General features: G+C 39.7%; 1 protein-coding gene across 7 annotated transcripts in view; it reads left to right on the top strand.

Annotated features, from left to right (window-relative positions):
• TNKS2 (tankyrase 2) overlaps positions 1–14864 on the top strand; it is a 78547-nt gene that overhangs the window by 17042 nt on the left and 46641 nt on the right. For 3 of the 7 annotated variants that reach the window (XR_009155692.1, XM_058187877.1, XM_058187876.1), the window contains exons 10-20: positions 419–510; positions 1535–1613; positions 2141–2312; positions 5662–5741; positions 7360–7505; positions 8501–8666; positions 8886–9105; positions 9706–9815; positions 12633–12821; positions 13663–13912; positions 14616–14698. Coding sequence is in view for 6 of the 7 variants with exons in the window: in XM_058187877.1 (XP_058043860.1) it covers positions 419–510; positions 1535–1613; positions 2141–2312; positions 5662–5741; positions 7360–7505; positions 8501–8666; positions 8886–9105; positions 9706–9815; positions 12633–12821; positions 13663–13912; positions 14616–14698 (1587 nt within the window). In the remaining variant the exon portion in view is untranslated. The remainder of the gene's footprint in view (positions 1–418; positions 511–1534; positions 1614–2140; positions 2313–5661; positions 5742–7359; positions 7506–8500; positions 8667–8885; positions 9106–9705; positions 9816–12632; positions 12822–13662; positions 13913–14615; positions 14699–14864) is intronic. The other 4 variants (XM_058187878.1, XM_058187879.1, XM_058187880.1 and 1 more) reach the window with 4 other exon arrangements.

Below are 14864 nucleotides of genomic sequence, written 5' to 3' on the forward strand. Positions count from 1 at the left end.
TTTTTTAATTTCTGCTTTATATAGATTATTTTCATGTACCTTTTATTGTAGTCACCAGTTTTCAGCAATATAATTATGTAGAGTAATTTACCATTTTAAAATGTTTTGAAAGTAAGGCTTTAGAGCACAGTGTTCTTCCTTAAAAGGAGCTTGTAGTTTTTCAAGCTTTCACACCAATTTTTTTTAAAAAAGTGCAGCTTCCTAAATGAGTTGATTCAGTAAAGTTGTATATGTCTTGAAGTAGCTGCAGCTTTTTTTTCAGGCTCCCTTGAATGCTGAAAAAAGAGGGTCTGCTTTTGATTAAGAAAAAGATCCTATGCTCACCTACCTCTGTATAATATTAAAAATATGCTCAGCCCTCATTTCACTGGTGTTAATATAGGCTAGCAAATAATATTGTAATCTCATCCTTTAATAGCACTGTGCTGCTGCATCTCCATATCCTAAGCGAAAGCAAGTCTGCGAGTTACTTCTAAGAAAAGGAGCCAACATCAACGAAAAGACAAAAGAGTGAGCTGGTTTCTATTTTGTCCTTTTATCTTATTCATCCATGGATATGGTCAGAACAACACATGCCGTACAGGTTTTCTCCCTTTCATTTTATCCTCACAACTATCCTGTGAGATAAGATGTGAGAGTGAGTGACTTGATTCAAGGAAAATCAGTGACTTTGACATCAGTTCTTCTGATGTGGTTTTCTCTCTGGGCCTTTTCCAACTTTTTTTGGATTGTGGATGAATTTGAATTTTGGAAAATGCCACAACATGCGTGTTCTTGGAGAGTTGTAAAACACAGGTTATAAGATGCAGGCCACCACTAAATTTCTTACTGCAGTGAAATACTATTTCTTGAAAAGTGCTCTTCAAATTCACAATTTACTACACTATATGGATGCTTATTTCACAGAAAACTGATATATGCAGGCTTATAGAGATGGTTTCTTTGACTGTTATAGTTATATGCTGCCTTTTCTCTAGGAATTCAAGGCAGTTTAGGTGGAATCTACATTTTATTCTCACAGCTTGGATTGAGAGTGATTGTCTTAAAATTATCCAGTGAGCTTCTGTGATCAACATTTTAATTACTGAACTTTATTACTCCTCACTTGCTCTTACCTTTTCTGCTACCCCTTAGATCTTATTTGCAACCCAGGCTTACATTACAGCATCTTTTACTTCCTTTCAAACCATTCCTTCCAGTGGGAGAAGAGGGGGTATCTAAAAATGAATAGCTTCCCACTGTCTAATCCTCTTCTTTCAAAGAAAGGTCTGGGCCTATACTAGATACATTTAGAGCACCTTAGAGAGACAGAGCAAGACTTAGAAACTTGAACTCAGTTTGCTATTGAGTTGCCAAAAATATTTGAGATGTGCAAGGAAGTATTGGCTGCCAAAGAAGTGTCAAAAGAATGCCAACGGGCATTGTGTTGTTTACTTTAACTCCCATCACATCTGTACTAATTTTCAGCATTCTGCAAACTCATTCAGCAAGAACAAAATGTAAATAAATTATGACTTATTTTGTTTTTATAAAGCTTCCTGACACCTCTTCATATGGCATCAGAAAAAGCTCATAATGATGTTGTTGAAGTAGTTGTGAAGCATGAAGCAAAGGTATGAATCATTTTTAACATAAATCAGTCATATTTTTGGGCAAAATGAAAAAAAATGATATGTACATTTATAAATGTTTATAATTAATCTTTGAGAAAAGAATCATTTATGAAAGGTGCTTAACCATATTTAAATGATATTTTAGGGATTTGATAGCCTGTCATTTCTGTAGGAATTGGCAGATGATGGTAGGAAAGCAATCTGGGATATTAATATAGTCACTAGAGATGTGCAAAACATTTCATTGAATATCCTCAGAATGTCTGTTCCAGACTTTGAGATAGAAGTTGTAATAGACTATTTCAAGGTTGTACTATTTGCAGTACATGTGGAGTGTACTGTTTTGAGGTCAGAGAAGATACTATGACTTTGGAGAGGCTCTTCAGCCTTAAAATATTTGCTGCCTGTTAGTACTCTTGTTTTCTCAAAGTAGACAGTTCTCTATTGTTCCATTATGAATTGCTCTAAAGAACCAGATATCATACTCTGCACTTCCTGCAATGTTAAGATTCTCTGATAATTTTTAGGTCAATGCTCTGGATAATCTTGGCCAGACATCTTTGCATAGAGCAGCGCACTGTGGCCACTTACAGACATGCCGGTTGTTGTTGAGTTTTGGCTGTGATCCCTCCATTATATCACTGCAGGGTTTCACAGCCTCTCAGATGGGAAATGAAAGCATTCAGCAGTTGCTACAAGGTAATAATGTGTAATTTTTGTTTGTGTTAAGTTTTTTGCATTTTAACAAAGGCCAATTAGGAATCCTTGCTGAATTCCCTTGAACTAGTAGTTCCCTGAAAAATCATCTGAAGAGGCTTCAGAGAAACGAACAAACAAAAAGTTAATTCGTGATGGCCTCACAGATAACTAACAGAATGACCATGCCTGATTTTTGTACACCATTAATGCATGGAGAAAACTTGATCATGTTCCTGTTCTATATGTGAAGGAAGACCAAAATACCCATTCAATCTTTTCAGTTGTTCCAGTTGATCATTTTATAGTTCATTTGGACTGATATTTATTTATTTATTTATTTATTTATTTATTAATCACATTTATATACCGCCCTATCTCCCGAGGGACTCAGGGCGGTTCACAGGCAAATAAAAGACATATAAATACAGACTAAAACCACAGTTAAAAAACTTATTCTACAAAGCCGAATTAAAAAGCAATATGAATAATAAAAAACCATTTAAAACCAATATAAATTTAAAAACTAATCCAGCCCTGCGCAGATGAATAAGTATGTTTTGAGCTCGCGACGGAAGGTCCGGAGGTCCGGAAGTTGACGGAGTCCTGGGGGAAGTTCATTCCAGAGGGTGGGAGCCCCCACAGAGAAGGCCCTTCCCCTGGGTGTCGCCAGACGGCACTGCCTAGCTGACGGCACCCTGAGGAGTCCCTCTCTGTGAGAGCGCACGGGTCGGTGAGAGGTATTCGGTAGCAGTAGGCGGTCCTGTAAGTAGCCCGGCCCTATGCCATGGAGCGCTTTAAAGATGGTCACCAAAACCTTGAAGCGCACCCGGAAGGCCACAGGTAGCCAGTGCAGTCTGCGCAGGATAGGTGTCACACAGGAGCCACGAGGGCTCCTCTATCACCCGCAGCGCATTCTGGACTAACTGAAGCCTCCGGATGCCCCTCAAGGGGAGCCCCATGTAGAGAGCATTGCAGTAATCCAGGCGAGACGTCACGAGGGCGTGAGTGACCGTGCATAAGGCATCCCGGTCTAGAAAGGGGCGCACCAGGCGAACCTGGTGGAAAGCTATCCTGGAGACGGCCGTCAAATGGTCTTCAAAAGACAGCCGTTCATCCAGGAGAACGCCTAAGTTGCGCACCCTCTCCATCGGGGCCAATGACTCGCCCCAACAGTCAGCCGTGGACTCAGCTGACTGTACCGGGATGCCGCATCCACAGCCACTCTGTCTTGGAGGGATTGAGCTTGAGCCTGTTTCTCCCCATCCAGACCCGACGGCTTCCAAACACCGGGACAGCACTGATAGCTTCTGGGGTGGCCCGTGTGAAAAGTACAGCTGGGTGTCATCAGCGTACAGCTGGTACCTCACACCGAAGCCACTGATGATCTCACCCAGCGGCTTCATATAGATGTTGAACAGAAGGGGCGAGAGAATCGACCCCTGCGGCACCCCACAAGTGGGGCGCCTCGGGGCCGACCTCTGCCCCCCTGTCAACACCGTCTGCGACTGGTCGGAGAGATAGGAGGAGAACCACCGATAAACGGTGCCTCCCACTCCCAATCCCCCCAACCGGCGCAGCAGGATACCATGGTCGATGGTATCAAAAGCCGCTGAGAGGTCTAATAGGACCAGGGCAGAGGAACAACCCCTATCCCTGGCCCTCCAGAGATCATCCACCAACGCGACCAAAGCCGTCTCAGTGCTGTAACCGGGCCGGAAACCGGACTGGAACGGGTCTAGATAGACAGTTTCATCCAGGTGCAGGGGAAACTGATATGCCACCATACTCTCTACAACCTTCGCCGCGAAGCGAAGGTTGGAGACCGGACGATAATTACCTAAAACAGCCGGGTCCAGGGAAGGCTTCTTGAGGAGGGGCCTCACCACCGCCTCTTTCAAGGCGGCCGGAAAGACTCCCTCCAACAAGGAAGCACTCGTAATCGCCTGGAGCCAGCCTCGTGTCACCTCCTGAGTGGCCAGCACCAACCAGGAGGGGCACGGGTCCAGTAAACACGTGGTGGCATTCAACCTACCCAACAACCTGTCCATGTCCTCGGGAGCCACAGGGTCAAACTCATCCCAGACAATATCACCAAGACCGCCCTCAGACGCCCCGTCTGAATCGCCGCAATTTTGGTCCAGACCGTCCCGAAGCTGAACGATTTTATCGTATAGATAACCGTTAAACTCCTCAGCACGTCCCTGCAACGGGTCATCCCGCTCCCCCTGGTGAAGGAGGGAACGGGTCACCCGAAACAGGGCAGCTGGGCGGTTATCTGCTGACGCAATGAGGGAGGAGACGTAGCAACGCCTCGCTTCCCTCAGTGCCACTAGGTAGGTCCTAGTATAGGACCTAACTAGTGTCCGATCAGCCTCTGAACGGCTAGACCTCCAGGAACTCTCTAGGCGTCTTCTCCGGCGTTTCATCCCCCTCAGCTCCTCGGAGAACCAAGGAGCCGGTTGGGATTTGCGGTCAGAGGCCGCAGAGGCACGACACGGTCTAAAGCCCCAGCCGCAGCCCGTTCCCAGGCTGCGGCTAGTTCCTCTGCCGTGCCGTGAGCCAGACCCTCAGGAAATGGCCCAAGCTCCGTCCGGAACCTCTCCGGGTCCATCAGGCGCCTGGGACGGAACCAACGTAGCGGTTCCGTCTCCCTGCGGTGTTGAGTAGCAGTCAGAAAGTCCAGGCGAAGGAGAGAGTGATCTGACCATGACAAAGGTTCTGTGACTACATCTCTCAAGTCCAGATCCTTCAACCACTGACCAGAGATAAAAATCAGGTCCAGTGTGCCTCCCCCGATGTGAGTGGGGCCATCCACTACTTGAGTCAGGTCCAAGGCCGTCATGGAAGCCATGAACTCCCGAGCCACTGTTGATGACGAGCCGGCAGATGGCAAGTTAAAGTCCCCCATGACTAAAAGTCTGGGGGTCTCCACTGCCACCCCAGCAAGCACCTCCAGGAGCTCGGGCAGGGCAGCTGTCACGCAGCAAGGAGCCAGCAAGCCCATCTGACACCTATGACCCCATCTCACAAAGAGAGATTCACATCCGGCAATCTGAGGTACAGTGGTCTCCCTCGGCTCTAGACTCTCTTTAATAACAACCGCCACCCCCCCACCCCTACCCTGGGCCCTCGGCTGATGAAATGCACGGAAGCCCGGTAAAATGTGAATCTGTCTGACTTCAGCATTTATGATTACTAACTGTAGTCTTTTTGAAAACAGAGCCACTTGCCTCAAGATTGCATTTAAATTGGCATTTCTCTATGCTAAATGATAATATTAATGGCAACTTTTTGATTTTGTACTTTGCTATATGTAATACTTGATAAGTATTAAGTTCTTCTTCTACAGAAGGTGTTCCTTTGGGCAATTCAGAAGCCGATCGACAGTTATTGGAAGCAGCAAAGGCAGGAGATGTAGACACAGTAAAGGTAAGACAATTTGATTGTTGCAGAAAAAAGTTAACATCTAACAAGAAAAGCAGATCAGTTTGGGTTGTCCTTAAATCTTTGGAGATAGAAAAATTGAAAATCAAATTCCACTTCACCTTAACTGGTTTGAAACAATCTCAGATTTAAAATAACTAATTTATAGGCAAACTACAGACTTCTGTCTTCATTGCTCCGTCAGTAATTGGCCAATTCAGCTGATTTGGAAAGATACATTTTTTTAAAAAGGACACAAAATTACTTGAGAAGTCATATATGCATTATTAGGATAATTGTAATTTTCCATTTAGGGCTTTCCTTATTTAAATATGGACTTGGATGTCAGAAAAAGTCACCAAGACAAGTCACTGCATCATCTTATGTGTGACCATGCTAATAAGAATAGTCAGTGTGATAAAGATATATGATAAACCTTGTACATTGATGATAATGACAATAGACCCCAACAGGTATTTGAAATACTGATTTTTTTAGCAACTCTTTAAAAAATTGTATGCTCCATGACCTTCATAAGAATCATTTTTGTCATCTTCATTCTCCTATTGGTTAAGGTTTAATGTGGATGTGTAGTCAAAATTTGAAACAGTTTTTAGCCCCTAAGTTTTTTTTTATCATTTTGACAGTGCTTCATTGTGAAATGTTTTGAACTTGACATGCCCCCAGAATGATTGAATATCCAGTTTCAGTCTCAAAAAGGGCACTTCCTGTTCAGAGCAGTTCACATTCAAAGAGTATGCATACCCCTTTCTTGTACACTTGAGATTCCAGTTTACAATGTTATAATGAATCACTAAATACCTAAGCTACCTGAACAATTCTTTCCCAGTATATTCTCACAATAAAAGATTGAACTGAGAGGCTGCTTCCCATTTACTCTATATAGTCCTTTCATGCTCTCTGAAAATATGTTCAGGAGGGTTGGAAGATTTTCTTGAGTAGCAAGGAAGGGAACCTTTGGGAAGAAGGTAAATAACCAAAATAAGCTCCATCAATTATTTAGTGGGACCCCAGGATTTTACCTAGCTTTTTGGTTTCTGTCTAGTGTTCCAAAATAGCTTTTGTGCTTATCTGTGTTCTTGGAATGTGATATCAATGACATTAGGAGCAGAGGAATGTCTTTTAAAGTATAAGAATTAAATCATCCAGTGTTCCAGATTGGATTTTGGAGATAGTATTGATGATATCAGAAATATAAAGCAGGAGGGTTGAAGACTTGGTGCTGTGATTTCTATCCTACTTCAATCTAAGCAATTCTGTGTGAATTAAAAAATTCAATACAAACAAAAGAATAAAAGTGTTACTTTTTAAACAAGGAATTCATGATTAGTAGAATATATCTATAGTGTTTACATCTTGCTTGAGCATTGTACATTTCATTCATTCATTCATTCAGTCCTCAGAGGATCATGGAAGGAGCCAATCCTGCCTCTGAGGGCCAGTTATTCCACAAGAGGGGAGCTCCCGCATGGACACCCATGTCCAGGTCTCCTGCTGCTGGATTTCCTGACAGGAGCGAATTTTCAGTATGTCCTTCCTGCTTGTGCATATCGGGTAGGGAGATTCTGCCATTAATGTTCGCCTCAATTTTTGCATTCCACAGAAGTTATGCACAACGCAGAGTGTGAATTGCCGGGATATTGAAGGGCGTCAGTCCACACCGCTTCACTTTGCAGCAGGATACAATAGAGTGTCTGTAGTTGAATATCTTTTGCAGCATGGGGCTGATGTCCACGCAAAAGACAAAGGGTAAATATTCCACTCCAAATTTGATTTGCAAATGCTTACTTTTCTTCTGTTTGTTTGTTTATTTGTTTTCAGGGATGGCAAGCCTTAAAGGTCTACATTCCTAGATACTTGTATTACAGATCTTATGCATAAAGCTTTCTGCAGTTTTCAATTAAGGCTTCATCTCTCTGCCTATAATTTTTTTGTCTGTATATGACAAAAATATTATGAAGAAACTAATCAGTTATTTATTTATTTGCTACCCATCTTATATCCAACGACTTTGAGTGATTCCTTGTGATGCACATTATGGATGGAAAATTTATAAAGTGACCATTGTAATACAGGTGTTGGGTACCTGCACAAAGAGGAATGGAGAATTCCGTTTCTTACTCCACTTATTTGGGTTCTGTCATGATACATGGTATCTATTATATTGCCCTTTTATCATAATATTCTTTAATGCCCACTTCACTGATTATATAAAATAAGTTATGATAACTGCTTGATCAGTTGACATGTATGCTGTATTTGTAATGTGATTGACAGTCATTGTAAGTTCTGAATTATGAAAGCACTTAGTCCAGCGGTGTCAAACACAAGGCCCGTGGGCTGGATGCAGGCCACGATGTCAGATCCGGCCCGCGGGGCCATCCTGGAAAATGTAAGGGGCTGACCCGCATTGCTTTGGCCCGGTCTACCAAATGCGAAGAGGCAACATCGGGCCAGTGTGGCTTCAGACCGTCTACCCAGTGCAAAGAGGAAACATGCCAGCCGTTTGGGGAGTGGCGTCAAGCTGGCCACACTTGACCCAGTCCTCCACTCCCGAGGTCAACCACAGCCCTGATCTGGCCCTCAATGAAATTGAGTTTAGCACCCCTAATTTAGTTCATCAGTATACTGTTATTTAAAGCTTCAGCTTAATAATTTTTCCTGAAGGTTACTATGCTAGCTTTTTAGACAATTCAAAATATTAGTTTAAACTGAAATTTTCTGCTTTCCTTCAAAATTTTCAGTGGCCTAGTTCCTTTGCACAATGCTTGTTCTTATGGACACTATGAAGTGGCAGAACTTCTTGTTAAACATGGTGCTATTGTGAACGTGGCTGATTTGTGGAAATTTACTCCTTTGCATGAAGCTGCAGCAAAAGGAAAATATGAAATTTGTAAACTACTGTTACAGGTAAGTCGCTTGAAATGCATGTGTTATGAAAGGTTTATCCCATGACATCTAGGTGATGTGTGTATATAAAATTCAAATTAATTCATAATGTTTCACATGAATAGAGGAAATGATCTAAGTTGTACAAGTTGTAACACAAATGCTAGAAGGAATAGGGTAGATTGTTGTACATTATAATGGAATTAATATGTATTTTTTTTCAATTTGTTACCAAATTAGCATGGTGCTGACCCTACAAAGAAGAACAGAGATGGAAATACCCCATTAGACCTTGTTAAAGATGGTGATACAGATATTCAAGATCTCCTTAGAGGAGATGCAGCTTTGCTTGATGCTGCAAAGAAGGGCTGTTTGGCTAGGATGAAAAAATTGTGTTCCCCTGATAATGTCAACTGTCGTGATACACAAGGCCGACATTCTACTCCACTCCATTTAGCAGGTGAGTTCTCTAAAAAATACAGTGATGTTGCTGTATCACAATCCTCATATGGAAAAGTTCTTGGTAGGATTCTGGAGTAGTACATCCAAGTGTAATGGTTAAGTCATTATAAAAAGTTGAGCAAAATAAGCAATAAATGTTAATTTATTTAATTTAAAGTGTTAATAGCAATAAATGTTAATGGTTGTCAAAGCCCTACTTCAGATATATTTGGATTTTAATTTTGAAAAATGCCTCTAAAGATATATGAAATGTACCTTAAAGAGTCAGATGTTTGGATAATATAGTGTATTCCAGCATCTGTCTATTCTGAAAAGCTGCTGGTTTCCAGGGTCTTACATCTTGGTTTTTCCTAGCTGTTTTTACCAGTGAGGTAAAGGGTTGAACCTGGAATTTTTAATGCAAAAAACCCATGTATCCTGCCATTGTGCTTTGCCCCAAATAACTGCTGCTTCTATATGGCTGCCTGTGTTGAAAAAAAAAGTACCTATGGTTTAATGTTCAGAAAAGAGGAAAAGAAGTGGGTGATGCTTTTTGTTGTAATTGCTTAGTCAGATACAGAATAACGTATTAAAAGTATTTGTTCTTATTGCCTCCTAGCTGGTTACAACAATTTGGAAGTTGCTGAGTACTTATTACAGCACGGCGCTGATGTAAATGCACAGGACAAAGGAGGTTTAATACCTTTACATAACGCAGCATCCTACGGGGTAAGTAGCTTGATCTTTCATTGTAAACATTTTAAAATTATACATCAGTTTTAAAGGAGCCAGTGTGGGTCTCTTAAACTTTTATGGCACCGCAGCTTCAAGGCTTTTTCCTGATTTTTTGCATTCACATATATGGATAGAAATCTCTTCCATCATGATTGCTACAAAAACAAAGCAATATAACAATGTATCCCATCAGTAAATTTCTGAAAGATTCCAAAAATCCTTTCATGTTTTTATTATTGCTATTCTTTTCCTCCTTCAGTTTAGAATAGTTTATATTATGGGAGGTCTCTACTAAGGATTTAGCATGAAAATATAGAGTAACTGATTTGTTTCCATTTTGTGACTCTAGGAATCAAACTATGAGTTTGTTAATAGGATGAAGGAAATATGCCACTGAAAGCTCATCTATGAATAGAAATTGTGTTCGGTTTGTTTTCAGTGGGATGATTCCTAGTCAAAATTGCAGCAATTCAATTCTTTTTGCATAGTATTATTTCACTGATACATTGAGGTTTTATGTGCAATGAAATCTATGGTTATTTCAGTATAAAGAGCAGGAGATATTTATAGATATTACTGCTGTAATGTTGTGGTGAACTAGGACTGACAAAAGGACTGAAGTACAAGGATCCATTCAGAGATAACTATCATCTCTGTTAGTCACTGGATGATGACCTTAGGCAAGTCAGTATTTGTAAGCTTCATCTCCTTATAGAATTATAATGAATGTAAAAATGAGCAAGATAATCACACACATACATTGGTCTTATTAAAGAAATAATAGAATTTGGCTTTTCTAGTTGAAGAAAAGTTATACGTCCCAGTGTACTCATATTCAGTCATTTCCATAGCAATATGGAATTAATAAACCAGTGGGACAATAAATAGACAAAATAATAGAAGAGGAAGAAGCTAAAGTGCTCTAGGACTTTAGAATTCAAATAGACAATCACTTGCCACAAATTATTCCAGACTTAACAATTGTTGATAAGGACAAAAAAGTCTGGATAGTGGATGTGGTAATACCTGGAGACAGCAAAATAAAGAGAAAAAGACCTGCAAATAGATATAGAACAACTGTGGTAAAAGAATGCAAAGATATGATTAATAGTGATAAGTATCTTGGGTGCAATTCCAAAACATGTGGCACACCACTTGAACACCATCAGCATTGACAAAATCACCAACAGTCAATTCCAAAACGCAGCTTTACTTCCTTTCATGATACCTCTAACAGGCTAGAACACGGGTGTCAAATTCACCGTATCACGTGACACATCGTGATGTTTTTCCCTTGGCGGAGCTGGCGTGGGTGTGGCCTGCATGTGGCGCATCCGGCCCATGGGCCACCAGATTGACAACCCTGGGCTAGAAAGTAGGAAAGTAAGTTCTAGTCCTACCTTAACCATGAAAACCAGCTGGATGATTTTGGACCAGTTACTCTCTTTCAGCCTAGCTCCCCTTACAAGGTTGTTGTGGGGAAAATAGGAAGGTGTTAGAGGTATTCGCCATCTTGAGTTATTTGTAAAAATAATAAAGGTGGGATGCAAATAAATAAAACTATCAAAGAGCATACATCTTAGAACCTTGGGATGGACTCAGGAGGTGGATAAAACTGCCAAATCCAGTATAAACATCTGGCTGACTGTGACCAATAATAATATGGAATGTTCCTCATAGTAATGTGAAACGAACATTATGTTAAGTGTAGTGTGTATTAAACTTTCTGATATTCCTATAGGCAAAAAAATTACAAATGAAAGTCTAAAAAAATTAGATCTGAGGTTTGCTGTCTCAATTTTCCTCTATTCCCATCCCTGACATTCTGAGATTAAAGTGACCAGACTGTAGAGGACCTGATGATAACTAGTTGAAAAAGAAAATCATTGCTAGCAGTATGTTACACATAGGCTCTTCACAATTATGTGTTTAGATGCAGTTACATCTAAAAGATGTGAAAGATATTTTTCAGGATTGTAAGCCTCATGCAGTAAGATGTTGAAGTTTTGATGTAGTTAGGTCATCTAGAACTATCCTCACTTACTGAACGTTGGTCTCAGTAGACTTTGGAAAGATAATTTAGCTGTTCACTTTGCTATAAATCTAAATTTGTAATTACTAATTTTTTTTTCCAATTTCAAAGTAATTTGAAAGGAAAGTCTAAAGCATAATAGACTTAAGTCTACAATTCAGTTTTTCTTCGCCTCTTACAATACTGCAAGGCTCTGCTAGTGGCAAGGATTTTGCGTTTGCTTCAGTACTGCTTTCCTCTGTCAGGTTTTTTTTTAATCAAAAGTTCTTGGCCAGATTTTATTCCTTTGTATATTCAAATGTTGGGATTATGACTTCAGCAGTCTAACAAAACATGCACATTATGTGTTGTATGTTTAAAAGGTCCATTTGCAACTAATGTGGTTGCTTTAGAAAATGTAAAGTGGCCTAAACTTATCTTTAAGGACAACTCTTTCACCAAGAGTTCGTGTTTTCTACTTGTGGGGAGGATGACAACAAAACCACCATAGCATTTTTTTAAATGTCCATGAGATCTAGCCAAATAATTCTAGTAAGAAATGGAGGGTGTAAAAATATATAGAAAAAACAACTTCACCACCCTTGAGGGGCTGCAGTTCAATTTGGCGATCTGAAACTTCACCTTCTCAAAGATCCACTTTCCAACCAAGGTCATTTGTGGTGAAAAGCAGCATTAATTAAAGATTTGTATATTGCACATTAATATCCTGAACCAAATTATAGGGAAAAAAGTTTTTTTTTCCTGAAGATTGCACTATATAAATGTATTTTATTTTCCAGCATGTAGATGTAGCAGCTTTGCTTATAAAGTATAATGCGTGTGTAAATGCTACAGACAAATGGGCTTTCACACCTTTGCATGAAGCAGCCCAGAAAGGAAGGACACAGCTTTGTGCCTTATTATTGGCCCATGGAGCTGATCCTACTCTGAAAAACCAGGAAGGACAAACACCATTAGACCTAGTCACCGTAAGTGATGGGAATTTTTTGAGAAGTTTGTATTAAGCTTCAGTTGCTGGCTGCTGACCAGGGCATCAGATTTGAGGGTTTTAAAACACATAGTTACCGTTGTGGACTACAAGCTCAAGGACAGCAACTCCGCAAATCTCATTGAAGATGGGCATAAGGAATGTAAGTGTAGTTTATGTAAGTACAGCGAGGGATTACAGAAGCAGTTTTGTGTTTTCAACATTTAAAAAGTGTAACAGGTAATTTTTAGGAAGAATTTTAGCCACATGAAACAAATTTTCGTTTCAAGTGTAATATGTCTTATGTCTGTATATGCCATGAATATACCATGAATAATATAAATACATTCAGTTAAGTCCAAAATGCCCATTCATTGTCATGCTTAAATTGGCAGTGTTGTGCATTTAGCTGTATCCCATAAGCAGTTAGTGATTTTAAATTGCTATCCTACAACTGGGTACTCAGAAATATGTTCCTCTGAATTCAGCAGGGCACTCACCCAGGTAAGTGAGTATAGGAATGTAAGTTACAAGTGCAGCATTTTAGTTCTGTGAGAGGTAGGTTAGAAAGCAAGAGAGTGATTATGTTCAAGTTTGTAGCAGGAAATAGATTTTAATCAGACTCTTAAACAAGTAGAACTACAATTTAAGTATGTCTCAGTCCTGGCATTGGAGTTACCATACTCAAGGAACCTCTGGGCAAAGTATCTGAAATGGCATTGTAAGTAATAAAAAGAAAATTAGCGTAATTCAACTAAAGCACTGTTTACCTAACCTTGCAATTGACTTGCATGTATTTGTGACTATTTTAACAAAATGTTGATTTTTTTTTTAATTTCCAGGCAGATGATGTTAGCTCACTCTTGGCAGCTGCCATGCCACTTTCTGCCTTGCCATCTTGTTATAAGCCTCAGGTTATAAATGTGTCTCAGAATACAGGGACGTCAGCTGATTCACTTTCTTCCATTCCGTCCAGTCCATCTAATTTGTCAGCTGCCAGTAGTCTGGACAGCTTGTCGGGTAGCTTTTCTGAACTCTCAGTTGTTAATACAAACGGTGCTGAAGGAGCCTCTAGTTTGGAAAAGAAAGAAGGTGAGCCTGGCATTTTTTACTGGGTCAGCTTTAAGTTGCTAAACAAAGGGCAGTATAGTTATGCATTAAGACTAACATCTAATGATGATCTGACTAAAGCTATGCTTCTCCATCACAGATTCATATTTGGTATAATTTTAATACAGAATCATAGAATTGGAAGGGACTGTTAGTCCAACCGCTTGCTCTATGTAAGAATCCAAATTAAAGCATATTTAATAATCATCTGTGGGTTAAATGTATCTATGTTTGACTTGAAGCTTACACAAGTGGGCAACCCTAAAACTGATTTATTCAATTTCTAATATTTTCAGATTTGGGGAGTTTTGTGTATCTTTTTCCTAGAAAAAATTAGCATCACGAAAGTAATTAATTGTAGGCCTAGACATGTTATGTTTACTGTAGGATTTCCCATGGAATTCAACTACCAAAAAATGTTTTTTAATGTGTACACTATACACTGGATGTATAGTGAAGATAAGATTTAAGAAGGTACTAAAATTGTTTAGTTTGGATAAATAGAATTTTAAGTGGAAGATAAGGTCAATTTGTACTTTAAAAATATACTGTATTTTAATATGGTAGTTTTATGAAAATATTGCACTGGATATTCTTGTAGAGAATGATGTGAACATATGCCTGTAGCCTGATAGAATAATTTCAGTTCAATTTATATGTAGCTAATAATTACTTTCATATTTAGTTCTCAATGTAGATTTTAGCATCAATCAATTTGTAAGAAATCTTGGACTTGAACATTTGATTGACATACTTGAAAGAGAGCAGGTAAGTAACCTGGAAACCAAGTGAACAATAAATTTCAAGGAAAACGATTGCAAAATTATTGATTTAAATGTCAGCTTGGGAGAATGTTCATAACCAGGATTTGTGGAAATTGATTATATCTTGAATTTCAAACAGCTAAGTTAAAATACTAATGAACACATACCAG

Source organism: Ahaetulla prasina, chromosome 6 (genome assembly GCF_028640845.1).
Source record: "Ahaetulla prasina isolate Xishuangbanna chromosome 6, ASM2864084v1, whole genome shotgun sequence".
Taxonomy (NCBI): Eukaryota; Metazoa; Chordata; class Lepidosauria; order Squamata; family Colubridae; genus Ahaetulla; species Ahaetulla prasina.